Source organism: Haemorhous mexicanus, chromosome 7 (genome assembly GCF_027477595.1).
Source record: "Haemorhous mexicanus isolate bHaeMex1 chromosome 7, bHaeMex1.pri, whole genome shotgun sequence".
NCBI classification, from domain to species: domain Eukaryota; kingdom Metazoa; phylum Chordata; class Aves; order Passeriformes; family Fringillidae; genus Haemorhous; species Haemorhous mexicanus.
Genome location: NC_082347.1, coordinates 28,863,196 through 28,890,334, shown reverse-complemented (window position 1 = coordinate 28,890,334; position 27,139 = coordinate 28,863,196). Strand labels below are relative to the sequence as shown.

General features: G+C 57.9%; 1 protein-coding gene across 2 annotated transcripts in view; it reads right to left on the bottom strand.

Annotated features, from left to right (window-relative positions):
• Positions 1 to 358: 358 nt before the first annotated feature.
• The window catches only part of SLIT1 (slit guidance ligand 1), a 60,511-nt gene continuing 33,730 nt past the window's right edge, over positions 359 to 27,139 (bottom strand). Inside the window, exons 5-38 of one of the 2 annotated variants that reach the window (XR_009487211.1) lie at positions 17,302 to 17,373; positions 17,090 to 17,161; positions 16,616 to 16,687; positions 16,129 to 16,292; positions 15,586 to 15,733; positions 15,036 to 15,107; positions 14,712 to 14,783; positions 14,536 to 14,607; positions 14,273 to 14,416; positions 13,937 to 14,100; positions 13,800 to 13,823; positions 13,210 to 13,354; positions 12,998 to 13,072; positions 12,627 to 12,770; positions 12,224 to 12,367; positions 11,951 to 12,117; positions 10,786 to 10,918; positions 9,826 to 9,894; positions 9,373 to 9,444; positions 9,105 to 9,176; positions 8,742 to 8,813; positions 7,094 to 7,257; positions 6,640 to 6,764; positions 6,331 to 6,428; positions 5,536 to 5,675; positions 5,061 to 5,154; positions 4,751 to 4,888; positions 4,100 to 4,337; positions 3,882 to 4,012; positions 3,636 to 3,790; positions 3,277 to 3,565; positions 2,744 to 2,955; positions 2,042 to 2,666; positions 359 to 556 (exon numbers count right to left, since the gene is read on the bottom strand). Coding sequence is in view for 1 of the 2 variants with exons in the window: in XM_059851785.1 (XP_059707768.1) it covers positions 2,422 to 2,666; positions 2,744 to 2,955; positions 3,277 to 3,565; positions 3,636 to 3,790; positions 3,882 to 4,012; positions 4,100 to 4,337; positions 4,751 to 4,888; positions 5,061 to 5,154; positions 5,536 to 5,675; positions 6,331 to 6,428; positions 6,640 to 6,764; positions 7,094 to 7,257; positions 8,742 to 8,813; positions 9,105 to 9,176; positions 9,373 to 9,444; positions 9,826 to 9,894; positions 10,786 to 10,918; positions 11,951 to 12,117; positions 12,224 to 12,367; positions 12,627 to 12,770; positions 12,998 to 13,072; positions 13,210 to 13,354; positions 13,800 to 13,823; positions 13,937 to 14,100; positions 14,273 to 14,416; positions 14,536 to 14,607; positions 14,712 to 14,783; positions 15,036 to 15,107; positions 15,586 to 15,733; positions 16,129 to 16,292; positions 16,616 to 16,687; positions 17,090 to 17,161; positions 17,302 to 17,373 (4,198 nt within the window). In the remaining variant the exon portion in view is untranslated. Of the gene's footprint in view, positions 2,667 to 2,743; positions 2,956 to 3,276; positions 3,566 to 3,635; positions 3,791 to 3,881; positions 4,013 to 4,099; positions 4,338 to 4,750; positions 4,889 to 5,060; positions 5,155 to 5,535; positions 5,676 to 6,330; positions 6,429 to 6,639; positions 6,765 to 7,093; positions 7,258 to 8,741; positions 8,814 to 9,104; positions 9,177 to 9,372; positions 9,445 to 9,825; positions 9,895 to 10,785; positions 10,919 to 11,950; positions 12,118 to 12,223; positions 12,368 to 12,626; positions 12,771 to 12,997; positions 13,073 to 13,209; positions 13,355 to 13,799; positions 13,824 to 13,936; positions 14,101 to 14,272; positions 14,417 to 14,535; positions 14,608 to 14,711; positions 14,784 to 15,035; positions 15,108 to 15,585; positions 15,734 to 16,128; positions 16,293 to 16,615; positions 16,688 to 17,089; positions 17,162 to 17,301; positions 17,374 to 27,139 lie in introns of both variants that reach the window. The other variant, XM_059851785.1, reaches the window with a different exon arrangement.

Sequence of the window (27,139 nt, the reverse complement as noted above, 5' to 3'; positions counted from 1 at the left end):
TGGTCCTGAGGACTGCTGCCCAGGCTCCCTCTACCCTTCCCCAGAGAGCTACAAGGGCCTGGTTTCCCCCAGAGCCATTCCATCCCCAGAGCAGGCACTGGCCCTTTAGCTTCCCACGTGCGAGACCCTGGCAGTGATGGCTGCTTTTGCCAGGCATTGCATGGATAACCCCGGCTGCTTGTCCCTGCACCATGGGGGCAATGCATTGGCCAGGGCTGCTCCAGGAGTAGGAAATTAGGAAATCATCCCCCAAGGCGCAACCAACTCTTTCCATCCTGTGCCACCTCCTCACACTCTCAGCAGTTCCCAAACACCAGCTTCTCCCTTCTCCCCAGCAGGAAAGAAGAGGCCAAGCCTCTGAATGAATAAATGTCATGTTCACATGGAAGACAACATAGACAATACCAAACACCTCCTAAAACAATACAGCCTCTGCCAGCGGAAGGATGCCCAGCGCCTCCCTCGCCAGCCTAGTACAAACCAGCGTCTTCAATAGTGACACACACAAACCCCACGGGCCAAACAAAGCCACTGTCATTTTCCTGCCCAGTAGCATCTGTAAACAAAAAGAAAACATCATTTGTTGACCCCAAACATATAAAAATACTATAACAAAATGAAATACAAATATATATTAGAATCTGTAAGTATTCTGTATAAAGAGATACTTTAGCGGTTAGCGTACAGCAAGAACAGAAACACAACACAACCAAGCCCCGGGTGGGCCACAGGCAAAATGAGACGCATCCCAGCTCCTCTGTGTGGCAGAGGAGCTCCCATGGAGAGGGCATTTGTGGCAGAAACACATCCCCGTGGTGGTGGAGATGCCCTGGATGCCAGTGGTGAGCAGGGATGGGGACAGCACCTGCAGAGCTGGGTGTATCCAGTGGAGGTGCCTGGAGCCCGGCCACAGCTGGCAGTGCAGACCTGAAACCAAAGTGCTGGAGCGGTGAGATGGAGAGACCCAGGACTGTAGCTCTGGGATGAGTCTGTCCACCAGGGTGATGTGGTGTTTCACTGTCCAGCCATGTGCAGTGTCCCAGGTTGGGCCCCCGCTATCCTTGGCCCCCACAGGCATAGAGGTGATGCTGCTGTGGATGTTGGGTGCATGCAGTACCCCGGCAGGAGGTCCCCGTGTGCCCCTGCTCCCACACCAGCCCAGCACATGCCCTGACACTGTGGGCTTTGGAGAGATTCTGCGTATGGGCACTCGAGTCCAAGAGCTGATGGGTCCTGCCCTGGCAGTGGTGCTGGCTCCAGGCTTGCAGGTTTGGACATCTCCAACCTCTTCAACTTGGCATGCACAAGACTGAGGCCCCAGTAATGGGCATGGCAAACCCACATCCCAGCTGTCCCAGCAGCCTTTTGCTCCTGCTGGCTGGGGCAGTGGGACACGGGGGCACCTTTGCCCAGCTGCAGGCCTGCTCCCCTAGGAGAGAGCCTGGAGAAAGGGGATTCCTGTGCTGCCCTCACACAGCTCCCACCTTTGAGCAGAGCCACCTGGCTGAGCCAGGGGTATTTGGGGCCCTCTCCATGTGAATGGCACAGTGCTGGCCCCAGGGCACAGGGCAGGTTGGTACGGGAACCCTCAGGGACATCTGTGCAGTGCTGCCTGTCCCCCATTCAGTGTGGCTGGCACTGCCCAGGTCCTGTTCCACCAGTGTGGCCCTGATGTGACCATAATGGGCCAGACCCGAGCGTGCCCATGCACTGCAGAGCCCAGCCAGCATGCACAGACTGGGGGTGTCACCAAAAGGTCAGGCTGGGGCCACAGAGCTGGGGACATTATCTGGGGTACTTAGGGCTACAGCACCCTGCAGGGAGAGAGACCAGGGCTGCTGGAGGAGAGAACAGGAAACCAGGTCTGGGCTGACCAGGACTGCAGGACACTGGCTACACCACGCAGCCCACTGTAAGCCATGGCTTGCCATAGATGACAAGGCTCTGCCATGGCAGGCCTCCCTCTTCCTGTCGCACGTTGGAAAAGCCCTCAGATCGCTGGGCTGACGCAAGGCATAGGGGTGCCAGGGAGGGGACTCACCCGGGATGCAGGCACTGCCCTCCATGGCTGTGGGGCTTCACTGGCAGGGAGGCAGAGTGCCACAGGGAGAGGTCAGGGCAGCTGGGCAGGGTGCCCACTCCACATCCACATATCTGTGTAGCTGCAGTTCTTAAAAAAATTCTCTATCTACACATTTGCTTTGTTTGTGGGGTTTTTTTTCTTTTTTTTTCCTTTCTATATTTTTTCTGTTTCCTTCCCAATCTTCTAGATGCACCAGCTCTACCCTCTGCTGGGCTCCTCAGATGCAGCTGTAGTTCGGAACACCCAGAGAGCAGCACCATGCCCGCAGTGTAAAGTGAGGTCCTTGGCTCGGGGGGTTCTCCCCGCCAGCCCCCCGGCTCTGCAGGGCTGGTGGCTGCTCACAGGCACTGGCTGCAGCCACACTTGCTGGGCTTCTCCACCTCCTCCACAAAGGTCGCACCGTTGCTGCATTCAAAGGCGTATTTCCTGCGCCGCAGCCGCAGCCCAGTGCAGCAACCGGCGTCAGGGCCACCGCAGGTCCCCCGGCATTCCACCCAGGCCACAGGCCGCGTCGTCTGGCAGATGGCATAGCCCCGCTGCACCTGGTGGTAGTCCCGCACCGGCTCCCCGCGGCACTCTGGCTCTGTGGGACAGCAGTGGTCAGCCTGCTGTGGTGGCGTGGGGCTGCCTTCCCTGGACACCCCCCTCCTCAGCACCTACCTTGGTCACAGAGGACTCCGGTGTAGCCATCGTGGCACTCACAGGTGGGCTGGCCACCTGGTGTGAGGTGGCAGTGGCCATGGACACAGGGCTGGTGGCGGCAGGGGTCAGGTGGCTCAGCAGGCTGGTTGCAGAGCGCGCCCTGGTAGCCCTCATGGCACTGGCAGCTGTAGGAGAGGGCATCAAGGGGCAGGCACACCCCGTGCACACACCTGTGGGCATACAGTGCTGTCAGGACCTGCTGGCATGGCACGAGCATGCACAGCCCACCAGCACTGAGCATGGCGTGGCTCTGCACCAGAACTATACAGCAACTGGTACGGCACCACCTGGTACAGGACAGCCATCATGGCACAGCACAGGTGTGGCTATGGCATGGCACCAGCACAGAACAGCCTGGCACAACTCAGTGCTAGTGGCACGGCATGGCAGAGTCCCGACACGGCACCCCTGTGATGGCATGGGACTGGCATGAAAGCACCAGGAACCAGCCACAGGGCAGGATGGGCAGCCCGTGGGGTAAGGGCACTCACTTGTGCCCCTGGCAGGGCCCACCACGGGGCTGGTCGCAGTGGGGCCCGTCCCAGCCAGGCTCGCAGTGGCACACGGGGCCCTGGGCGCCCGAGGGCTGGCAGATGCCGTGCAGGCAGTAGAGCTTGCGGCAGGGCTCACAGCCCGGCACCACCCCTGGCGTCATCCGCGTCTTGGTGAAGTCCTGCAGCTCATTGTTGATGTAGAGGTTGCGGATGCATCCATGGAAGCTGGTGCCATTGAGGAGCTGCCAGAGGCGGAAGGCAGCCGAGTTGACATCCACAGGCATTCCTGGGGAGAGCAGGACCATCAGCACACCTGGATGCCGACCATGCCCTCCATCACCTGGTCTCTGTCCTACCTCCTACGTAGAGGGGAGCCTCACTGTTCAGCGTGTAGTGCTTGCCCGAGTTATCCATGGTCATGGGGCTGCCACCGTCAATGGACAGGTTCACCATCTGGTCAAAGGTCACCAGCTCCACGGTGTGAAACTGCCCATCGTTGATGGTCTCAGCACTGGCAGGGATGGCTCGGTCACCGAGGATGCCCCCCGGCCAAAGCAATGGGGGTGGATGTCCCCAGTGAGTGGAGAAGGGGTGCCAGGTACCTGTAGATGGCCGAGCTGGGGTGGGTGCCAGGGTCATAGCTGACCCTCACATGGCCCTGGTACAGCTCCACAGCCATGTGGTCGCTGTCACCATTGTACAGCAGGATGCCATTGCCTTCAGCCGTGGAGACCTGCCAGAGAGAGAGGTGGGAGCCCACATCCCTGGGGCAGACCCCCATTGCCATCCCTCAATGCCCCCACGCCCCCCTAGCCCTCACCTGAAGGGTGATATTGGCCCGGGGCCAGTCTTGCAGGTCAGTGAACTGCAGGTACGTGTCACGGTCCACAAAGTTGACGCTCAGCAGCTTCTCACATTTGGGGCCACCAAAGCCAGGCAGGCACTGGCACAGGGCACGGGCACCCCGCTCCACACATGGGGCCCCGTTCTGGCATTCAGCTCGCTCACAGAGGCCAGGCTGGCCAGCGGTGTGGGGCGGCATCTCGCAGAGCTGGCCACTGTGGAGCCGAGGGTGCTGCTGGGCTGGGGTCTGGGAAAGAGCCCTACACCCTGCCCAATGCCCCACAGGGCTCTGACAGCATGCCCCTGATCTGGGATCCCTGGGGAGACTCTCCCAGACACTGGCATCAGAGGGATGCCTGGATGCTGAGCTGTGCCCTGGGGTCCCTCCTCAATGCTGCTGGCTCTCCCCAGCCTCCACCCCTAGAGACACACACTCCCAGCCTCACTCCTTCCTCTCACACTAAGGAAGGGTGGGTGGGTGGGTGGGTGGATGGATGGATGGATGGATGGATGGATGGATGGATGGATGGATGGATGCACAGACTTGGTATCCAGGACCTGTCCCTTATGCACAGTGACACATAACCAGCCCCACTACCCCAGGTGTCCCAGGTATTCCTGGTGGTACCTGTAGCCCTCGGTGCAGAGGCAGGAGTAGCCATTCACCTCATCCAGGCAGCGGGCATTGTTCTGGCACCGGTGGTCCTGGCAGTCGTCGAAGTCCTCGCTGCAGTTGCTCCCCACATAGCCGGGTGCACACTCACACCTGGGGCAGGCAGGGGGCTCGAGGCTGCCCCTTCCTTCCCCCTTGCACCAGTGGGTGCCTGCTCCTCCCCTTGTAAATCCCTCCTCCATGCCCCTTCAATGCAGTCCCCAAAAAGCAAATCTACCCGCCCCCAGCCAGCCAGAAAAGGTGGTTTGGAGAGAAGGGGGCTCACCTGGGCCCCTGGCTGGTGGAGATGCAGGTGGAGTCATGCTGGCAGGGGTTGAGCTCGTCTGAGCAGAAATTGGGTGGCTGTTCACAGAATTCCCCTGCAAGGCAGAAGAGGGGGTGCCCAGTAGCTCCAGGACCAGAGGAACAGCAACAGTTCCCGTGGGGCAGAGGGGACCCCTGGGGGACTCAGCTCAAGACAGGGAGCTGCCAATCCCACAGCTTTCACCCCTCGGGCACAGGGTCCTCCTCCCCTGGAGGCAGCTCCTGCCTGAGCCAGGCACTGAGGGCATCCCAGGGTGTGGGGGTTCAGCTGGGTGTAGCCAAACTCAAGACAGCTGAGCCCAGCCAGAGCCCGTGGTGATGGGCATTGAGGCAGCAGGCAGAGGAGCTATTCAGCCCTCATGGGTGAGTAGAATCACTGGGCACATTCCCATGCCAGGTCTGTGCCATTTGGGGATGGCTGGTCCCATTCCAAATACCTGTGTAGTGGGCAGGACAAAGGCAGGTGTAGTTGGTGGCACTGGGCACACAAGAGCCCCCATTCTCGCAGCTGTGCTCCTTGCAGGGGTCGCTGGTGGTGTGGCAGCTCGGGTCCTCGAAGCCCACTGGGCACAGGCACCTTCCATGGGGCCAGGGCAGTGCCAAGGAGGAAAATGAAACAGAACATTTTGGGGTGGCTGCCCCTAAACAACCAGCACAGGACCTAGGCAAAGAGCTGGGTTTGGTGTCCTCCTGTCAAACACTGGGCACAGGTGTGGGTGGCAGCACAGCCTGCCCGAGGATGCTGTGTTGCCATAACAACAGGCTGAGAGGCCTCTCAGCACAGGGAGGGGTTGCACAGCCTAGCTCCTCACCCCCAACCTGCCAACTATTTTCAGCTCCTAATTGCAGCCTGATTCCCAGAATGGCCTAAAGCATTCAGAGCAGTGAGGGTTGCGGGAGGGTAAGGCAGCCCCCAGGGAGCAGCAGTGATTCCAGGACCACAGCAACCAGTCCCAGTCCCAAAACTCTCTACCTCCCCCTGCCTTCTGTGGTGATGGCACCCTCCTCTCCCCCACTGACATCCACCTAGAAGCTTTCTGGGCTGAGAGGCATGGGAAAGGGGAGTCAGACAACATGAGCTGGAGCTCCCACGCAAATGCAATACCCCAGCTATATGCCCAAGGGAGCATGCAGGAGGCGATGGAATTATGAGAACTTCTCTGCATGTGAGGCCAGGGTCCCATGCTACTGCCTAAACACCCACCTTTCATGGGTTCCTGTCCAGCACTCACCTGAACCCAGCTCCGTCCCCCTCCTGAGGTTGGCAGGTCCCCCCATTGGCACAGGGGTTGGAGGAGCAGCCACCAAGTGCCACCTCGCAGTCACGGCCCTGGAGAAAGAGGAAAAGGTGGGAGCGAGGAGGGTGCCACAGCACCTGCCCAGCTCTCCCCATCCTGCTCAGCAGGATGCTGTGGCACACAGGGAGGGTAGGTGGTCCCACAGGCAGCAAGCCCCAGGGGCATGGCAGAGGCCCTGCTCTGTTCCCTTGCCCTCTGCAGGGACACGTCCCCATGCACTGGGGACCCCTGGGACCAGGGTACCTTGTAGCCACTGGGACAGGTGCAGCGGTAGGAGCCAAGGGGGTCATTGTGGCAGGTGCCCTGGTTCTGACAGGGGCTGGAGAGGCAGGGGTTGCACTTGGCCTGGACACTCAGGGCAGGTGGACCTGTAGGAGGGGAGGCACGGAGATGACCATCAGTGCGAGGAGTGATCAGAACGTGTCCTTTTTTGGGCACCATTGGCGGGGCAGAGCCTCTGGTGTTGCTGGGAGCTGAGCCTGTCCAAGGGGCTTTGCACCAGGCAATGGGACAGCCACAGGTTTGCTCAGTCACCAGGGAAGTGCCACCAGTCAGGTAAGAGGATGGAAACAACCTGGTCCCCCTCCTCCACAAGGCAACCCAACAGACAAAATCCTGGAGCCACCCAGACTCACAAAGCATTGCTCTGCTGGGTGCCCGTGGGAGGGTATGGAGAGACAGCATGGGCACCTCTCACCTTGGCACTCGAATTTCTTGGCAGGGGTGGTGAGCAGCAGCTTCCCTTCCATGTCGGGGGGCCCAGCACAGCGGGCAATGCCTGGTTCCTTGTAGCCCGTCTTGACCCAGCTGGAGAGCCAGCGCAGGTTGCAGCTGCAGTACAGGGGGTTGGCCCCGATGGCTCTGCACAAAGAGAGGGGCAAAATTGCACCTGCTGCCACACAGAGGGAACTGGGCACAACTCTGTCACTTAACTGGGATGCCACATGATTGGCAAAGTGCTCCTCCATTTCTGGTCCCACCACAATGGGAGGACTGGGACACACACAGCATTGTCCAGTTAGACCACCCTGCTGCCAGACCCACAGCCCTTGCAGTGCCCGTGCTCTGCCCCGGGGCTCTCCTCCATTGCCCTCACAGAAATTCTTGGCAGTCCCTCTCCAGTAAACTGGCAAAGCTGCCTGGGGCCAGCAAACTGGGCAAAGTACCCCAAGGCCATGCAGAAACAACAGAACCTGCATGGCAGTGGCAGGGCCAGCCTGGGCTCTGCTGCACAAGCCTGCAGCACAGAGACACAGGAATGGGCTGGGGGGAATGAGCACTGGGTCACGGCCAGAGCTTGTGCAGACAGCACTGGGGGAAAGCAAGGAATTGCTCTAGGAAAGGAGGAGGATGGAGGGTTGCTCTGCTCCACAGCAGAGAAGGGTACAGAAGCAGTGGATGATGTGGCAGATGGATGCCTGTTTGAACCCTCCTTGACTGCAAAGGTCAGCAGTGATGAAGGGCCGGTGTGACCAACACATGTGACAAAAGGAGATGGCAGCCCAGAGCTGAGGCAGTAGGGGGAGCAGATCTGCTGGGGCTGACTAACCTGGTCCTACAGCAGCCACAGCAATGGCTGTGACCCAGCCCAGCCTGTGGGAACTGGCAGTGCCAGCTGTCTGCAGTGAAGGCAGCACAGCCAAGGGAAATCGGAGCAGAGCAAGCAGTGTTGGTCCCCAGAAAACAAGGAGGCTACGACTGGGTATCAAGCTGCTCTTTGCAGATTGAAGGAACAGCATGAGATGCCCAGGATGCCAGGAGCAGGCAGCTTGGAACAGCTTAGTTAAGAGACAGGGAGGGAACTAAAAAGACACTGCGAGCAAAGTTAAACCCTGGCCCTGGGTGGGTGGTTCTGGGGTTTAGGGCAGTGCTCCTGGGGTGCAGGCCCACTCAAAGAGGGGCTGAAACACCACCACTGGCAGGAGGATACTGGATGACAGACTGGGGGGCTGTTGTGGGGAAGTGCACTGGCAGAAGGCTAACAACACACTGGTGTGTGTCAGAGCAGCCCCTGCCAACCCACAGCTGTGACACTACTTTGCGTGGCTTGACCTACATCCTGGGGGACCCCAGAGATCTTGTGGGTTGGGGAAGGACCCCACACCACATCCACCTAAGACCACATGGACATCCAGCAGCACTGAGACACTCAGCTGCCCACCTGGATCTGAGCATGGGCAGCAGGTCACAGCACTATCCAACAAATCATGTCGCAGGTACCAGCCCAGAGAAGAGGGGAGAAGGCAGCTCACCCCCAGGGAAGCCAAGCTCAGCCCCATAGTTTTTAAAGGTCTGTGGAGCCTGCATCCAGCCCTGAGCCCTGAGGAGTGGGAGGAGATACTCACAGGTGGGACAGGGAGGTGACATCTGCAAAAATGCCCTCGGGGAGGCTGGAAATGTCGTTGCCATGGAGAGACCTGCAGAGAACAGAAGGTCCTTCGATGCCCAGGGCTCCAAGGTGGGCAGCAAGGACTGTGGCCCCATCCCACAGGTCCAGCTGTGGGTGGCAGAACTGAACCCCACCACACTGGCACTGTTGCAAATGCACCATCTGCTCTGAGAGCAGATGAACCTTCCTGTGTTCCCCCTGCCCACTTGCATGCACCGAGCTCCAAGTGGGCACAGGGGGCACAGGGGATGCAGGGACATGGGCAGCAGCAGGGAAGGGGCCGGGCAGGGCTGTGACAGGGCTGAGGGCAGGTACTTACAGCAGCCGCAGGGAGCGGAGGCCCTCGAAGGCCAGTGGAGGGATGCACTGCAGGGAGTTGTAGCTGAGGATCCTGTGGGAGGGAAGCAGGCAGCACAGCCATGCGTGTTGTAAGAAACCCACCCTGGGCTACACGCTGCCCCTGTGTGAGCTCCATCTCAGAGCACTGCTTCACCCAGGCACAGGGTGGAGACCCTGGTGTCCCCAGCACCCCCCAGTCTTCAGCCCACATAGCTCAGCTGGGCAGCAGCCCCAGGGACTTTACTTACAGAGTAGTGAGCTGGCTCATGTTGGTGAAGGAGGAGTTGCTCAGGGAGCTGATCTTGTTGTTGCTCAGATCGCTGGAAAACAGAAACCCCAGGGCTTGGAGCCAGCTGGGCCCTGTCCTCTCTTACTGCTCCCCAGCCTGCTCAGCTGCAATGGGGTGCAAACAGCAGCGCAGCACAGCCTCCAAGGGAGCAGCAGGGCTGTCACACAGGGTGATGGCAGCAATGCCACTTGTTCCCCCTCTGGTCCATGCCCGGCACGAGGTAGTGAGCAGCCAGAGGCTGAGCATCACTGCCAGTCAATTGTGTTCCAGAGCAGGGAGGGGACACAGAGGGGGATGTCAGGGGTCCCCGCACACTGCCAGACCCCTCCTCAGGATCACACACCATGGAGACCTCACCCACAAGTTCCAGCAGTGCCTCCAGCTGCCTGGGCTCCTGCTCCTGGCTACTTACACAAGCTGCAGATACTTGAAGGTGGAGAGCTGCCCCGGGACCTGAGTGAACTGGTTTCCATCTAGGTAGCTGCAAGGGAGAACAAAAGCACCTCGGGTTGACTGAGAAGCAGAAGAACCCTCCCTCTTCCCCCTCTTTCTCCTGTGACCACCACGGACTTCAGGCTGCAAGAAGCATCACCTCCCTGCTGCACCCAAGTCGAAGGGGCTCTCAGGGGACTCCTGGCTGGCAGGGGAGCTGGTGTGTGAGTGCATGAGCACACCTGGGTTTGCAGCAATGTCCCTGGGGACACTCTCCCAGCAGCCTACGTGTGCAAGCGCAGCCAGCAACGTGCTGCGTTTACACATGCGATGGGAGCGTGGGAGGCTGTAACGCTCCCAGGCATGTGTGAGAACGTGAGAGATGGCTCCGGATGCAGAGAGAGGAGGAGTGTGCAAGACAGTGGAGGGGGCTGCGGGGGTGCTGTGCATATGTATGTGTGCCCAACCAGTGCCTGCACCCCCTGCACACAGGACTTGCTGCCGTCCCTCATCCCACATGGGTACAGAGCCACTTTTGCTGTGATGGGCATCACAGAGCCTGCACATCTAGCTCTGGCATGCACATCTGAGCTTTGTGGCTGCATGGGGACCACAACTGCAGCGGGGGGGTGTCCCTCACTGTCCCCTCACAAGGGCCAAAGACAAGGGTCTCAGCTGCTGGGTGACAGCACCTCTTGCACAATACCCTTGATAGCCCCAAATCATCAGAGAAACTCTTGGTGAGCCACTTGCTGGTGCTGGGGCTGGACAGGATACATTGGATGGGTGAGGTCCTACCCTGGCTACCAGGTCAGGATGGGGCTGTGAGGAGGAGCCCAGGAGTCTCTGCCCTGCGACCCCACAACAGAGGCCCCTCGCCCAGAGCTGTAAAGTTGATGGAGGGTTCGAGGGAGAGCTTGGGTACTTGCCCACTACTCACAGCTCTGTGACATTCTTGGGGATCCCCTTGGGCAGGGCCTTGAGGTGCTTGTTGCTGCAGCGGACAACTGTGTCGAGGCAGGTGCATTCCTGTGGGCACTGTGGCCGGGGGATGCAGGTGGTCTCCTCCTTACCTGCACCAGGCATGGAAAGCCACCATGTCACCGGGTCCAGCCCTTGGGTATTGTGTGAGGCCAGATTCAAAGCCTTGTGCTGGCCTAGGATGGCCCCCCTCCCATGCCAACCATCCTCCCCCGCCCCCAAAGCAGGGTCTTGCAGGCAATATCAGTCAGGAATTAACAGTGCAGGAATTGCTCCTGCACCCAGAAATCACCTGCCCCACTGGTGTGGATACAACCAACCAGCGCAAGGCTGCTCTGATTTTCACCATCTTCATGCAAAATGCAGTCACAGGGACAACACAGATAAGGGCATAGAAGAAGGGGTTCAGCCCTGCAAATCCTCCTGAAATAACCTCCTTCACCCATGTCCCAGACACAGGTTAGATGGAGCCTATGCTGAGCAGCCAGAGCAGCTGGCATTGCTCCCCTTCTCTGCCGTGATGCTGGAATCCTGCGGGAAAGGCATTCCTGGGACAACCGTATGCTATCTCACACTGCTAGGAAAGGCGCAGGATGCAACCCTTCAGTCTTTGACGGGGTGGAGGAGGGAAAGCAGAAGAAAGGATGGTTTGTTTGTAAATATTTTCCAGAGGGCTCAAAAGCTGTTCTAAATTAAAAAAAAATATATATAAAAAGAGGTTTTTCTCCCCACGCACACTCCCTGTCTGCTCCATCTGCCCACTGCCGGCTCCGGTGCATGTGCAAGGCTGAGAAGGGAAGGAGCAGGATGAATCTCAGTGGGTTTTGCCTACACCTCTGCTCCTGTCAGCACCCAGGGTACAGTGTTTGCCAGCATAGACCCACCTACATATAAAAGCTCCCAAGGTGCAGTGGGTGCAAACTCCTGGCTTCACAGTGGATATTTGAGTGCCCAAGGGCTGAGTACCAGGAAGGGAAACTTTTGTATCATTAGGGGAGGGCATTCATGGGGCCACAGGCACATCCTGACAGCAACGACGGTGCTGGGACAAGGAGCAGGTTGCCATCCTGGGAGGAGCAACCTCATCTCCCCTCATCCTTGGCACTGCAGGGCCCATGAATTACCTTCCTCACACCTGAAGTCAGGGAAAGCCACATCCTGGAGGGGGATCTGCCGGAGGAAGTCAGGGTTTTGGCACCTAGGGTTCCCGGTCACAATCTTCCTCTTGCGCAGCCAGTCCCCCAGCCAGGCCAGCTGGCAGTTGCAGTTGAAGGGGTTGGCCAGCAGGTTCCTGCACACGGGAGAGAGCACAAGGACAGCACCTGAACAACCACCAGGCAAGGGAACCTGCAGCAATGTGCACAGGCTGGGGGCATCTTCCCAGGCCCAGGACATACAGTGTGGAGAGGGACTGCAGCGTGTCAAAGGCACCCGGTGCAATTGTGCTGATCTGGTTGTCATACAGGGAGAGCAGGCGTACGTTGCGCAGCCCTGTGAAGCTGTCATTGTGGATGCAGCTGATGCGGTTGTTCCTCAGCATCCTGCAGAGGGAAGAGAACAAGGGCACCTACAACACAGGCAGGCACCACGGGGGAAACCCACCTTAGCAGTGCTCAGGCTGTGCCCACCTCAGTGTTGGGCAGCAGAATGAGCCTGAGCAAGTCCCTGAGCAGCAAAAACCTGCCCCACCCAGCACTGGATGCAGCCAGCTGGTGGGCAAGGCATCCTGGGCTGGCCCTGCAAGGAGGCAAGGAGTAAGGACGTCCCCATCTGGGTGCTCATGGAGGAGAAGGGACTCACAGTGTCCTCAGCCCGTCCAGGCCCCTGAACATGCCGCTGCGCACAGACTCCAGCTGGTTGACAGTGAGGTGCAGCTCATTGACAGAGGATGCCCCTTCAAATGCCCCATCCTCGATCTCTGACACCTTGTTGTTGCTGAGGTTGCTGCAAAGAGGGAAAAGCAGGCTGAGATGAGGGCTCTGCCTTGACCTCATCCCGAACTCTGCCTCCCCCACATCCCACTAAGCATCCCATGATGCCAGTCCTTCAGAGGACCCTCAGGCTGGAACATGCCCTCCATCTCACGCCCTTGTCTGCCCTGGCATCAGGACCCCCATGTGCCTTCCCAGCCCTCAGCACTCTTGACATGGCTGTGCCTGCCCAATACTCACATTTTCTTCAGATGTGGGAGTTTCTTGAACATGCCAGTGGCCTCCAGGATGGAGATCTCATTGTTGTTCAGGCGCCTGGAGTGGGCAGCAGGGAAAAGAGCTCAGGAGATGCCTGCAAAGTACCTGGTACAGCCCAAACCCCAAGCCAAACCCCAGTGCCAGCAAGGTGCCTGCTGCAGGAAGGAAAGCAGAGTGAGAAAGGAGACTCTTACAGCTCAGCTGTGGACTGTGGGATGCGATCTGGGATCTTGGTGAGTTTCAGGTTGGAGCACTCGACCACACCAGATTCACAGCGACATTTTGGAGGGCAGATCACGTCACTGTTGCATTCACTGTTCAGCTGGTAATCCTCTGTCCCTGTGTAATGGTGAAGGCAGTGTGGGTTCCCACAGGCAGAGGCACAGGGGACTGTACCTCCCCCCTCTCCCTCTGATCCTCCCACATCCCCACCTGGTCTCATTTTCTTCCCTAGCTCCCCTCATTCCAGCCCTTGTGCACATACTAGTTTTCTCCATGCCCAAAGCAGCCTATCTACAAGGGTATTTTTCCTGGGTACACAGGGCACTGCCCTGCCCGCCAACCTCCTGCAAACAAAACTGGACCCTGGGGACACCTCTGTGCCCATCCAGGTAACGGCAGGATGGGAGATGCCACAACACATCCTGGTACCCAGCATGTGGGAAATGAAACGTGGTTCTGCTGGGCCAGACCACGGGGCTCTGGCACAACATCCCCACAGGCAGCCTGGCCAACAGGGCACCATGCACACACCCATGCACATGTGTGCAGCTCCTCTGCTCACCTGGGATGAAATACTGCTCTTTGGCTGCAGAAAAAAAAAGCACATCAGCCCTCTGAGCACACAGACACCAGGCTGGGACAGGGCTGGGGACCGCTGTGCTGCAGGACGCCTGTGACAGGGCTGGGGACAGCTCTCACCCGAGCAGCGGAACTTCTTGCTCTTGATCTGGCCGATGCGCTTGTTGGCCAAGCGCCGGGGGCTGGCACAGCGGGCTCCACTGGTCTCCACGGGGTTAGCACGCAGGAAATCTGCCAGCCACTTCAGGTTGCAGTCACAGATGAAAGGGTTCTGGGCTAGGTGCCTGTGCCAGGGACAGCGAGTGACACACCGCCAGGGACAGCAGGTGACACACTGCCAGGGACAGTGCATGACACACCGCCAGGGACAGCGGGTGATCAGCAGCTCCAGCGCTGGAGATGCTTTTCCCCCAGAGGCACTCCTGCCCAGCCATGGGAACTGGAGTGGACACTCACAGAGTCTGGATGGCCCGCAGGGAGGTGAACGTGCCTTTGGCCAGGCTCTGGATCTTGTTGTCATACAGAGAGAGCAGTGAAAGGTTCTGCAGATCCTGGAAGGCATCGGCCCGTACACAGTTGATCTTGTTGGCATTGAGAAGCCTGTCAGGGAGGGAGGGATGTGAGTCTGGGGACACCCCTTCACTCCATGGGTGCTAGGGACCTCAGTCCTGCTTCCCTATGTCCCTGAAAATCATCCCACACGGCCATTGGTGCCTTACAGCAGCTGCAGGGCAAAAAGTCCTCCAAAGACACCCTTAGGGAGGTCCGTGATCTTGTTGCCATACAGCACCCTGGGAAAGAAAGGCTAGTGTGAGAGAGATGGGGGGAGTGGTGTGGGCCATGGTTAAGGGGTACAGCATCCAGCCCATCCCACCCACACCAGTGCAGCACTTACAGGGAGTTCAGTGAGCGCAGCCCCTGGAAGGCGTCAGGGGCGATCTCTGAGATCTGGTTGTTGCTCAGGTCTCTGAAACCCAAAGGAAGAAGGTGGCCTGGTCCCCTCTTCTCTTGTCCCACGTCCTCATCCTTCTGCTAGTTCCAGGGGACCACCCCCAAGACCCAATATACAGAGCTGGGGTTATCCAAGACCCCCTCCCAGTGCTGCCATATGGGGTACCCGTGTCACAGCAGGTGCCCCACATCTGTCAGCTCTCAGCAGTGGCCAGTAGGGTGAAGGGTGTTGGGGTTGAGGGTGAGCTGGCAGAGGCTGCTCACTTACATCCTCCGCAGCTTCTTGTAGGGTGAGAAGGCTCCTGGGGGGATGGACTTGATGCCGTTGAGTTCCAGGCGTCTGCAAAGAGAATAGGGAGACATGAGGGCTCTAGGACTTGCCAAACCCCAGAACCCCACTGACAGAGCTGGGCCTGCAGGACCTCTAAGGCTGCAGTAAGTTACCCCACAAGAGTGGAAATATTCTGCCCAGAGACAACTTGCATCCTGTGGCTGGAGCTTTCTCCATCACGGATAGGTGCCATGGGTTTGGGAAACATGGTGGCTGGGGTGGAGGAAGCACCTCTCTTCCCCAGCACCTCAGGTTTGGGGGTGCCTGCTGCCTCCCACATGTTTTGTGCACTGTCCCAGCAGGGGCTCTGCACCATAATTGGATTCCTCTAAGGAGATTATTTCTCTGTTTACATTTTTAATGCAGCTAAATCCAGGGCTAAATCTGGGCAGAGTGAGAGAAGGGCAAGGAAGGTCTGCTGCAGGGCTTGCTCCTGTGCTCTTGAGCCACCCAGAGCCCGGTGGTGATGGTGTGGGGCCATACTCACATCTCTGTCATGGTCTCGGGCAGGTTGGCGGGGATGGCCGTCAGCCCCTTGCCCCGGCAGTCCACAATGCCATTGCTGCAAGTGCACATGGCTGGGCAGGAGCCGGAGGACAAGCTGCAGAGCTGGGCATGAGCTGAGTCCGTTTGTCCTGCCAGGGAAGCAGCCAGCATTGGAATTGCAAAGAGCTGAGCCAGGTCAGTATGTGGCAGCAGCCTGAAGAAGGGACCCTGGTGACAGCTCAGCATGTAGGGACAGTTCATGGAACCCTTGAGTGGGTGCATAAGATCTTGGTGCACCCCAGCCCCCTGCAAAAGCTCCAAAGGCACAGACTGATGTACTGTCACACTGATAGGGTGGCATTGTCCCCATACTCTCCCCTCACCAAGGACTGTGCTGACCTGAGATGAACCCACAGCATGGGTTCTGAGGCTCTGAGCCGGGGCACATGGCAGGGAGTGGAGATGGGCTGCACTGGTGGCACAAGCCTTGCCCCCCTGGCCCATGACCCTGTCCTGGCACCCACCACCTCCTCTGCCCCCTCACCGGAGCAGCTGAACTCGTTCTTTTGGATCTCAGCCACGTTGAGGCCGCGAAGCTGGGCGGGAGCAGCACACTGGGTGAAGAGCCCGATGGTGGGGCGCTGGCGCAGCCACTGTGAGAGCCAGGCCAGGTGGCAGTCGCAGAAGAGGTGGTTGGAGTGCAGGCGGCTGCAGGTGGATGGACGGAGCAGTCAGCAGCCACAGCACAGCTCCTGCCCACCCCTCTGCCCTCTGAATGCCCCAGCCTGGCTCATCCCAAAGGCTGGGGGGATTCAGAGGGAGATACAGAGGGGCTGAAGAGCATCTGTGACAGTTGCCGAGGCCACCTTGCTTGGCAGTATTTGGGGATGCTCTGCAGGGGTGTCCCCTCCATTCCCTCACCATAGTCCTGTCCCAGCACTATTGAGCCACCAGCACCAGCAGCAGAGCTGGGGACATCCCACTCTAGCCTAGGAGGCCACTCCCACCACCACCATGGCCCTGGCACTCACAACGTCCGCAACTTGGGCATGTGGTTGAAGCTGGACACAGGAATTGAAGTGATATTGTTGTTATTCAGGGTCCTGCAGGAAGACAAAGAAAGGCAAACAGGCAAAGAAGGTCAGGGCAGAGAGGCTGTAAATAGGCACATGAGATGGTCTAGGTGGCACTAATCCCTGGGAGCAACCTAGCACAGGGTAAATGGATGGAGAACTACAGGCTGGGAACCCCCAGCAGGACTTGCTGTCCTTTCCAGGCTTCTCCTGTCCACAGCCAGTGGCACCCAGGTGGCCCTCAGGGGCAGGATCAAGCCCTGGATCACAGCTCTGCAGCAGTTGTACCAGAACCCTGGTCACACCCTGCTTATGCCCAGGGAGAAATGGCATGCTGGGGACAACACCTCAGTGAGGGGGGACACTCAAGGACACCCTCATCTTGCATGCGGTTACAGACTGGAGGCTCCAGCCTTGTCCCCAGTCACTTACAGGACCTCCAGCCCCCTCAGGGCACGGAAAGCCCCATCCTCGATGCAGCTGATCTGGTTCTTGTCCAATTGCCTGCAGGAGAAAGGGGGAAAAAAGGGAGAATTGTTGGGACAGCCTAGGCAGAGAGCAATCAGTGCTCCTGATCACTTCTGCTGCCTGCTGCCACTGGACCCGCCCCCAAACTCCCTCATGCCCAACACTGGAGGACTCACAGGTTCTTGAGGTCGGTGGCCCCACGGAATGCTTTCCTGGGGATGGCCTGGATGAAGTTCTCACTCAGGTCCCTGCAGAAGAAAAAGGCAGGAAGGCAAATGGGCAGTGTCTGCAAAGTGTGATGTCCCATGGGAGCAGGGCATCCACAGGCAGGAACATGTCCCGGCACTCAGTGATCCCTCGGGGACTCTGACAAACTAATTTGGCATCAGGTCCTTGGCTGATCACTGTTCTGCTGGCTGTTCTGAGGCAAGTCTGGTTCCATCCATGGTGGATCAAAGTGACTGGGGCTCCCTGGGCACTACAGTCCCTGGCTCTGACAAGCACAGCTGACTGGCATAGCTCTGGGAAAACCCTCCATACTTAAATGCTGACTGCTATAATTACAGGTCCCTGCTGATTAACTGGTAATTACACTTAGTGGCTCTAGGAGGCATTCCCATGGAGCCTGACCTGCACTTCAGAGGGCACAAATAATTGGGTCATTATTTACTTCATCACTGTAGGATACTGTCTGTGTAATCACCTGCTCTGTAATGCCAGGGCATGCCAAGCCAGCAAGGGCTCTGTGTTGCAGGGCTGGCAGCAGGTCAGATCCCCTATCATGCCTGGGCTGGCTTTTAAAGACTATGAAGACCACAGATTTCACTGCAAGAAGGCTCTGGGTAGATTGGCTCAGCTGTGGGAAGACCTGATTGTTTTATTTATTCTCCACGGCTCCTAAACAACCATTCCCTCTCCCACCTTAATAGTAAGCAGCTCCTCCAAACTTGGCTGGCAACTGCATTGCCGGCTCCCATCCTGGGATGCCAGCACAGTCCTGCTGCAGCCACCCCCTAGGGCAGGAGGTCAAGTTCCCATCTCCTTCCTGGCAGAGGTAAACTGAGGCGCAACATAGCATTTTCCCTATGCAAGTCCATGGATCAGTGAGGAGGAGGACCAGGGTATCCAACACAGATTATATGTCCCCAGAATTACACAGGCTACACAGACATCCCCATCCCAGCCCCAAGACGTGGTTTAGGGTGTCCATAGATGTCAGCACTTCACACATAGTGCTCATCTAGCTCTGCTTCAATATAACAAAGCCTGTTTGCTATTGATACCCCACAGCTGGACTGGGTCAGGATGGAGGCACAGCATCCACGTTCCCCCCCATGCCCTCATCTCCTCCAAAAAGTGGACTCAACAAACGGACACAAGCTGTTTGCAAAACACCAGGAGGTCTCCAGACTGGGACTTCACCCCAGGTGAAAGTTCACTAACACAATGAGAAAATGTTCCCAGAGGGGAGCACCAGCATTACTTGCACAGCTGCATGAGGAAAACAAAAGGACGGTGAGCTTGCCTAGCCCTCCAGTGGGATGCCTGACCACCAAGGAGATGCTATACAGCCCAGTGTGATGCACCAGCCCCTGCTCTCTGCACAGTTCGTGCATCACTCTGGGTCATTCCTGGGAAACCAAACCCGGCTGGCAGAGCACCACTGCCGGGGCACTGGAAGGGAGATGCCGCCCCAGGAATTGCCTAGGCTTCTGGAGAAGGACAAGCCCAGCTCCTCTGCGAGCAGCAGGCGCAGTTTCGCAGCAACCCACGTGGCGGCACTGCCAGGCTGCCCTGCTGTTCGTGCTGCCTGCGCTGCCTGCCCTGACTGTGCCGGCTATTCCCAGAACTCTGCCCGAGCCACCCACGAGGGATCAGGGTTTCCTCACCCTCTCCAAAGGGAAAGGACCAGACACCTGCAGCAGCCTCCAACTGCCCAGCAGTCCTTCAAATACAAACTTCTTCTCCTCATGCTTTGTTGGGGATGCAATGACCCTGGGGACCTCCAGGAACTTCACTGACCTTTCAGAAAAAGACAGCATTGCACCAATTCCTTTTTTCTCTTTTAGCTCCCACAAGGAATCCCTTAGAAAACTCTTGGGAAAAGATAGCAACTTTTTTACATGGGCAGACAGTGACAGGGGGAACAGTTTTAAACCGAAAGAGCAGAGTTTTAAATTAGATGTAAGGATGAAATTCTTTACTGTGAGGATAGCAAGACACTGGAACAGGTTGTCCAAAGAACTTGTGGATACCCCATCTCTGGAAGTGTTCAAGGCTAGGCTGGATGGGGCACTGAACAACCTTATCCAGTGGGTGCCATCCCTGCTCATGGCCAAGGGTTTGAACTAGATGATCTTTAAGTTCTCTTCCAACCCAAACCACACTATGATTCTATGAACCCTCCAGGTGCAGTTCACCACTCTTTCTAGCAAAGCACTCAGTACACTGCATTCCTTCTTGGCAGCTGCCTGTCCTCCAGCATTAAACCCTCACAGAGGTGAGCACCACACTTGACTGCTCTGCACCCCTCTCCCAGCTCTGGCACTGCCCGCCCGGGCAGGTCCTGTCTGTGATCTGTTTGGTTCCCCCATGGAAAGCTCGCTCCCTTTCTCTGCTTGGAGCACATGGGAGTCCCACTGCGCCCAGGGAGCAAACCCAAGCGTCTGTCTCCAAGCTGCTCATTTGCAGCTTGAGAGGGAAATGCTTCTAGAAGGTTGCAACTGACTTTGCGAGGCTTCTCCCCTTCACAGCTTTTTGTGACAGTCACTGATGAAGTGCTGCCGTGGGGGGTACCAAAGCCAAGAGGGACAGACGCTGGATGCGAGGGTTTCAGCAAGGCCCTGGCACCGGGCTTACATTACATTGCACAATTACACAGCTGACAACACCAGGACAAACACATGCTTTGCCTGTGGAATCCTCGGGCCCCAGCGTTGGAACAAGGCACGGCCCCTTCCCTCCTTGTGTTTCATAGCTCCCAGCTATGTTTGCTTTACACTTTGGCGCAGAAGAAACAGCAGATGGCATGGCTTCTCCTCGCTCTGCCATGCCACTCACAGCACCCACGGCGGCTGCATCAGGGCCACCTCATGCCCTGCTGAATACAAGAGTGTCACTGCCATGGCACGTGGAGTGCCAGCTTGCAGTGGTGACCATGGGCACCAGCAGGCAGGTCTGACAGCCCCGCTGGGGACCAGCTGACGGATGGGCACAGGCAGAGGAGGGGGAGTTGTCACAGTCACTCTCACTGCCTCTTCTGGTTTCACACCAGGTATTGTTCTAAAGCTCCAACTTTAAGAGTTTCTGGCTGTGGAATCCAGGCATTTACCAAACAGCCAGCCCATTCACAGTGCTCGTCCTTGTGCAACACAAGGTACAGAGGGCTCTGGTAGTCCCAGGGGCGCAAAAGGAAAGTATAACAGGGGGTGAGGAGGTGATGGAGGACACCTCTGTCACCACGCTCACCTCCCACATGGATTTCTGACCCAGCAGATGCCTGTACGACAGCAGCAGCCAGCTCCAACCCACAGCTGTGTGATGGCAAGAAGGCAGGCACTCACTTTTCTTCCACGTCTCCCAAAAGCCTCATGGCCAGACTATATCCACACAAGTCCTCCCTGGCAGGGCAGTGAGGGATGGCCGTGGTCAGGGATCGCGATTTCAGCTTTCCCTGCTCACATATTACACCCAGCCGCTCTGCCCCATTGTGCGTGTGACGGCTGCCAGCGCGGTATCCGCAGAGAGGCAGGAGGTGTCCCGGCGCTGCCTCTCCTGGCAGCCACAGCCCCATCGCACCGCCTCGGTTCCCGGGGAGCCTCGGCGAGGAGCCAGGCGCGGCCGCGGCCCCGCGGGGCTGGCAGGGCCTCGGCGGCGGGAGCCAACCCCCCAGCGCGACGCCCTGCCCGGCGCTTAGCGGGGCGCCCGAGCAAAACTGTTCGACATGGCTTCCCAGTGGGGAGCCCACTCAGGCAAACAAACCGCGGCAGCCTTAATCTCCCCGGCAAGAGCCCGCTGGGCCGGAGGGCGGGCGAGAGGGAGGGGGCCGCAGCAGGGCTGCGGCGGCCGGGCAAGGAGGCCGGAGCTATTACCACGCTCTCATTCTTTTGGCTAATCCTGACTTCACACTTTAACCTGATTGAGCCTTGTTTGGCGAGCCGGCTCCTTGCGAGCCGTGTGAGGGGATTAGGGCTGGACGCAGCGGGGAGGTAATTGCTTCCCAGCGGCGCTGGCCCCGCGTCCGCCGAGCCCCCCGCTGCCAAGAGCGCCGGGGCGGCCTGGCAGCCTCCGGCAAGGCGCTGCCCTCGCCAGGCGGCCCGGCTTGGCAGCGCCGCTGGGCTGGCTCCGCTGGTGGAGCACAGGTCCAGCCTGCCCGGTGTCAGCAGCCACGCGGGCACCTTGTCCGGGCCAAGGCTGCAGCCTGTGTCATGTCCCAGGCACAACGGTGAGGGCTGCGGGCCACGTTGTGCCAGGTGAGTGACTTTCCACCCTGGCAGTGCCAGCATGCCCAGGACCAGTGCCAACTTCAGGCAGGTGAAGTGCAGGGGGCTGCTCCTCTCTTTACCTTGCTTCCTCCCCAGCATCAATGTTGAAAACTCATAATGAGGGCTTCAGCCTCTGCCAGCCCACAGCTCCCACAATGAACATGCACGACACTGCATGCCCCTGGCTCACACTGCTGCAGCAGCTCCACTCCACCAGTGCTGACATCAGTCACTGCAGGCACCAGCTCAGCCACAGAAACCATCCACCAAGCCTCGAGCAGACAAGGAAACCAAAGCCACCAGCTCTGCAGAGCACTGTTTCATTCTGGGACAAGTGCTCCCTGGATCCCAGCCTCACCTCAGTGGTGCTGTGCCAGAGGCAGCTGTTCCAGAGCACAAACGGCATTTCCCCAGCAAGGACTGTGGCACCAGCAGCTATTAAGCAACCCGGTGTGTCTCAGCTCACCCCGCACATGCTGTCTGTCCCAGCACAGCCTGTCCAGGGCAGAGGGATGAGCAGAGACAGGGCTGACAGCTGTTCACACCACCACCTTCACTGCCTGACAGGTGACAAGGGGTGAGCTGAAGGGACAGTAAGACTCCTGCATTACAAAAAATCAATAGACTAATCAGCACTTGCATTAGTAGGAACAGCCCAGAGTCTCCCAGGGGTTCTGCGCTCCTTGTTGCCACTCCAGGGCAGGAGCTGCTGCACCCCACTGCTTGTGCCAGCATCAGCACCTGCAGCCCTATGCTGTGGGAAGTGTCACCCACATGTCCACAATGCCACGTGTGGCTACACAATCCACTTGAGGTGATGCACACAAGTCCCCAGTGCTTCAAAGACCCAGTACCCAAGGAGGGGTGTCCCTCAGGGAGCTGCTTGCTGGAGATGGGCAGCAGCCACCCCTCCTCTGCATCAGCAGAATGCCAGGGCAACAAGGCAGAATTTTGTCCACTGCGTCACCTGCCCCAGTCTGCAGTGCCAGTTTGAGCAGGAGCCCACAGCCCTGTTTCAGGTTCAGGCTCCTGTGGCGTGCCCCCAGCATTATGTCACACTGTGATTTTTAATGGGCTCCACTGGCCCAGCTGCTGGCATCACTCCATCCTGTCCATTAAAGGGAGATGGACAGACCTCCCACTGCCCTCAGCCCATCTCACTCCACTGTCCCCAAGGCCACAGCCTGTGTGCTACCTGCCACACCTGTTGCTGCCTGCCACCCACTGCAACCCCAGCCCTGGGGCTGAGGGCGCTTGCACAGGACAAGGTGGGATGGCAGATGCTGATGCATGGACAAACAAGCCAAGGTGTAGCGTGGTGGGCTCAGCGTGAGCCCCTGCCACTCAGGAGAAACACAGTGGGGTTTCTGGAAAAGGCACTTTGGCAGGGGGCAGAAGGGGAAATGGGAGGGAATGGGACAGGGCACAAAGCAGCATGGTAAGGGGGGAAAGGAACATTATTTACTGCTTTTCACAATGCCAGAACAAGGGATGACTGACACAATCACAAAGGCAAGCTTCAAATCACAGCTAAGAGTGGATCCTCCAAATTAGAAGTCCATGCATCTCTCAGCCACAGCCAGCTCAAAAGGAAAATTAATAGAAGCCAAGTGCAGAGATGCACCTGCCAAGCCTTGCTGTGGCAAGAACACCTGCAGGTGGATGCTCGGGAGCTGACTCCTGCTGCCAGGAGACCAGCTGGGCACATCTCTGGTAGCACCACCCTGCCCAGTGCAGGCTGCGTGGACAACGGCTCCACCACTGCTCTGCTGGCACGGACTGCCACCCACCAGGAGTCACTTCTGTCAGCCTGTTTTAGTGGCAGGCAGAGATGCACAACCCCTCTGCTCCCCCAGGGCAGTATGGGGACATCAGCCTGGGGTCAGGGCAATGCTGGAATGCCCAGCCAGGGCAGGGTACCAGGATCCCAGCTCCAATCTCGCCTGTCACTCTTGTCACTGCCCCCTCCTGGAAGAGGGGGACAGTGAGCTGGAAGTGGGGGAGGGAGGCGCTGCTCCTACAGGGGTTCAAGGGGGAGCAGCTGGTTGCTGTGAGGAGCATCCTAGGCTGGGCGGGGTGGCACAGCCCTCCCCGCTGGCAGGCGGAGTGGAGCGGCTCATCAGGCAGCCCCAGCCGCCAACAATTACGTGCTGAGTAAATCGATGGGATATAATTGGACTATTAAGATCTCATTATCCTCCTAGCTCTGGTTGCCACAGCCCGCAGCGAGCTGGGAGAGACTGCAACCTGCAGCCACAGAAACTGCCTCCTGACATACACAGCCTCGATAGGCACTGGGAAAGGATGCATGGAGCAGGGACAGCAAAGACAGAGGGGACAAGGATGCTGGCAGCAACTAAATCCAGTGCAGGAGACATCTCTGTGGCACAGCAAAAGCACTGTGCAAAGGCAGGGTAGTGTCCTTACAGGGTTCCTAGAGATTAAGACAACCAGCCATCCTTCCAGTCACCACACCAGCCTGAAAGCCCACCACTGACCTCTCCTGCCCCGTGTTCTCATTGCTCCTCAGTAAGATGGGGAGTTTGGCCTGTGTATGCCCTTACATGCATATCTCTACCCTATTCCTGCTGGAAAGCAGGCCTCATGTCCCCACCTGCAAGATAAAGGGTCCCTATGCTCTGAATCACCCAGGCTGTGCAGCCCTGAGTGTCCCTTTCCCTGTGCAAGGGCTGTGTACCCACATCATCACCTGTTCACACACCACCCATGGTGGCTGATACGATTCCAGGCCATGGGACAGTCCTCCCAAAGTGACCAGCATCCTCAGCATCTCTTGGCACCAGGTCATATCCACTGTGGTTCAAGTGATAATAAATAATTATTTCCCTTAGGAGAGCTGACCCTAATCCCACCTGAGGCTTCCTGTAATATTTCTTCTTATTTTCTCAGCACTAGTGGAAGCAATGCATCAGAGAGCTCCTCCTTGTCAAGCCTTATATATAAGGACAAAACAATCCTTTGCTGCAGCAAGGCAAAACACAACTTGACACCACAATGTGCTGAGTGTCTCAGACCTCAGCGACACAAGCCCTGTCAACAAATTCTGCCTGTCCACTGTGTCCACACAGTAGAGTGTAAAAGTAAACAGAGCAGGGAGCAATGCTTCATGCATACTACCCTGCCTTCCCCAGGCTTCCCAAAGTGCCATGCTGACCCCAGGCTCTGGCCCTGGCTCTTTCCCTCCCAGGAGATGCAGATGCTTCCAAAAACATTAAAGCTGGAGAGGTTTGTTGCTTGGACAGACGAGCAGAGCATGTGTAAAAGCCAACATATGCTCATGGCAACAGTTAGTGAGAGGACTCCCAGGCCCAGCGTGGTGGTGTTGATTTAGCAAAACATTTCAGGGCGTGCATAAACCTCAGTGGCTTCAAAGGGACACTGCTGACCATGCCACAACCCACTGATACCAGCAAGTGACTCTGGCTGGTATCACCCAAGGGTGCCACCCCGGTGTCAGTGTGCTGGGGGGACATCCCGGGGATGCTGAGGCATGTGGGTCCATGCACTACGGGTAACACCAGCAGCCCCTTGTTTGGGCATTGGGGAATTTGGGGACAGTGCAATGTCCCCAGCGAGCGGGTGATGTGTGTTGGGAGGGCACTTGCAGGAGCCAGGCTTTGCTGAGCAGCTCTGCCAGGGCAGTGCCTAGGCAGTGGCTCCAGTCCAGCCCCAGCAAGGATCGGCTCCTGCGTGGGCTGAGCTGCGGTGCCAGAGCTGGGGACTCGGCCTCTGTGGGAAGGGGGATGCTATGGGAACAAGGGGAGCTGGCCAAGGAAAAGACGGAGGGTGGGAGGGAGGGAGGGAGGGAGGGAGGGGGAATAAAGCATCTGCTACGCACCCTGGAGCCTCTTCAGAGATTGAAACAAGTTAAAAGCAGCAGCTTTAATGGAAACACAAGTGAAATAACAAGCTGCAAACCCTTCGTGCCTGTCACCGCCCCCTCCCCACAGTGTCCCTTTGTTCCTGCAACCTCGTTATCGGCAGGAAGGGGAGCTAACACGAGGCTAAGGCATCGCCATCAGCTCCCCTGCATCCCAAAGTGCCTTAAGAGAGCCCCAGCTCCTTCTGTGTCCAGTGCCCTGTGGTCTGGCAGAGCCTGGGGTGAGCAGGGGAGTGTCCTGCAACCCACCTGTGGGAGCAGCCAGCCTGTCATTTCCTGCAAAAGGACCTCCTCTCTGGCTGACACATCTACCCTGGTTCTCACTGTCTGCTGGGGGAGGGTTCATTCTCTCCAGCAAGTGTCTGGCTGGACACTGAGTGTTAAAACTGCACCTGCCTGGCTCACAGCCTCTGTCCCACTGCCACTGGGAACCAAGGCACCCAACCACTGACCCCACTGCTGCACAGCCTCCTGCTTTTCTGCATCCCTGCTTCTCATGACTTCCAAGTCCCCTTAGCCCTGACGTTCAGCAAATCTTTCCTCCTCCCTCTTTTCATGTTTTTGCTTCTTGTCTTACCCTCTAGTAGTGGGAAATCCCTGCATGAACCTTCCACCAAAGCATGTTTTTCCTGCTACCACACTACCCTCCAGCCTGTGCACCTGCCTGCTTCACATCTGCATACCTCAGCTCATTTCAAGCATGTTCCCCACACGCTGCAAATAAAAGGCACAGAGATGTCCCTTTCCTCAGGGCTGCATACCAGGCCCCCCAACCCTGCAAAGGGAAACTGCTGCCCAGGGTGTAGCACCTCAGCACTCACAGACCCACATGTTCCAGGATGTCCAGCAAATTAGAGGAGCCCAGCAGCTCCAGAGCCTGGGACAGAGTGAGCTGAGGGTGGTGCAGGGATTTGCTAGACCATGTGTGGTTCTGCCTCCAGCAGACAGCAGTGTGCCACAGCAAGACCCTCTGTGACAGTTAGGACAAGGTCAATCACCCCTCACCCCATGCATGACCGTGCCATGCCCTGAGAAGCGCCAGGCTCCAGCCCTCCCTGCTGCAAAGCCTTACATCCTGCAGCATGCAGCATGTGCTCCCTGCCTGGCAGCTCACACCGGAGAAGATACCCCAAACTCCATGCTGCAACACTCATCCAAGGTGTAAATGAAAAAGCAAATAACTCTTCTGGTGAGCCAGCCCTGAGCCCTGTGGGGAGTTGGCTGCAGCTCTGGTTAGCAGGCTCATCCCCTGGGTTTGCAGCACTGCAGAGCCCCAAGCTAATTGACTCCCAGGCTCTGAGGCTTTTAATTGCTAATAAGTGTGAAGCCAGCCCTGCCAGCCCTCCTGGATTCCTCCGAGGTGTGAATGAGGCTGAGCCAAGCTGAGAATTGCGTCCCGGCTGTCCCAGATCTGTCCCAGATCTTGGTGAGCCAAGAAGCGATGCTGTGGATCTGTGATGCTGCTCCTCAGCTTTACTGGTCCTGGGACAGCAACTGACCTCAGCTTTAAGAAGAGCTAAAGCAAACTCCCTGGAGGATGTTCTGAAACCAAGGCTGAAGCTTGCAAAACAGCTGGAGAACTTGGCGAGATGCCCTGACATGACGAAGCATCCTTCACACTCCTCATGT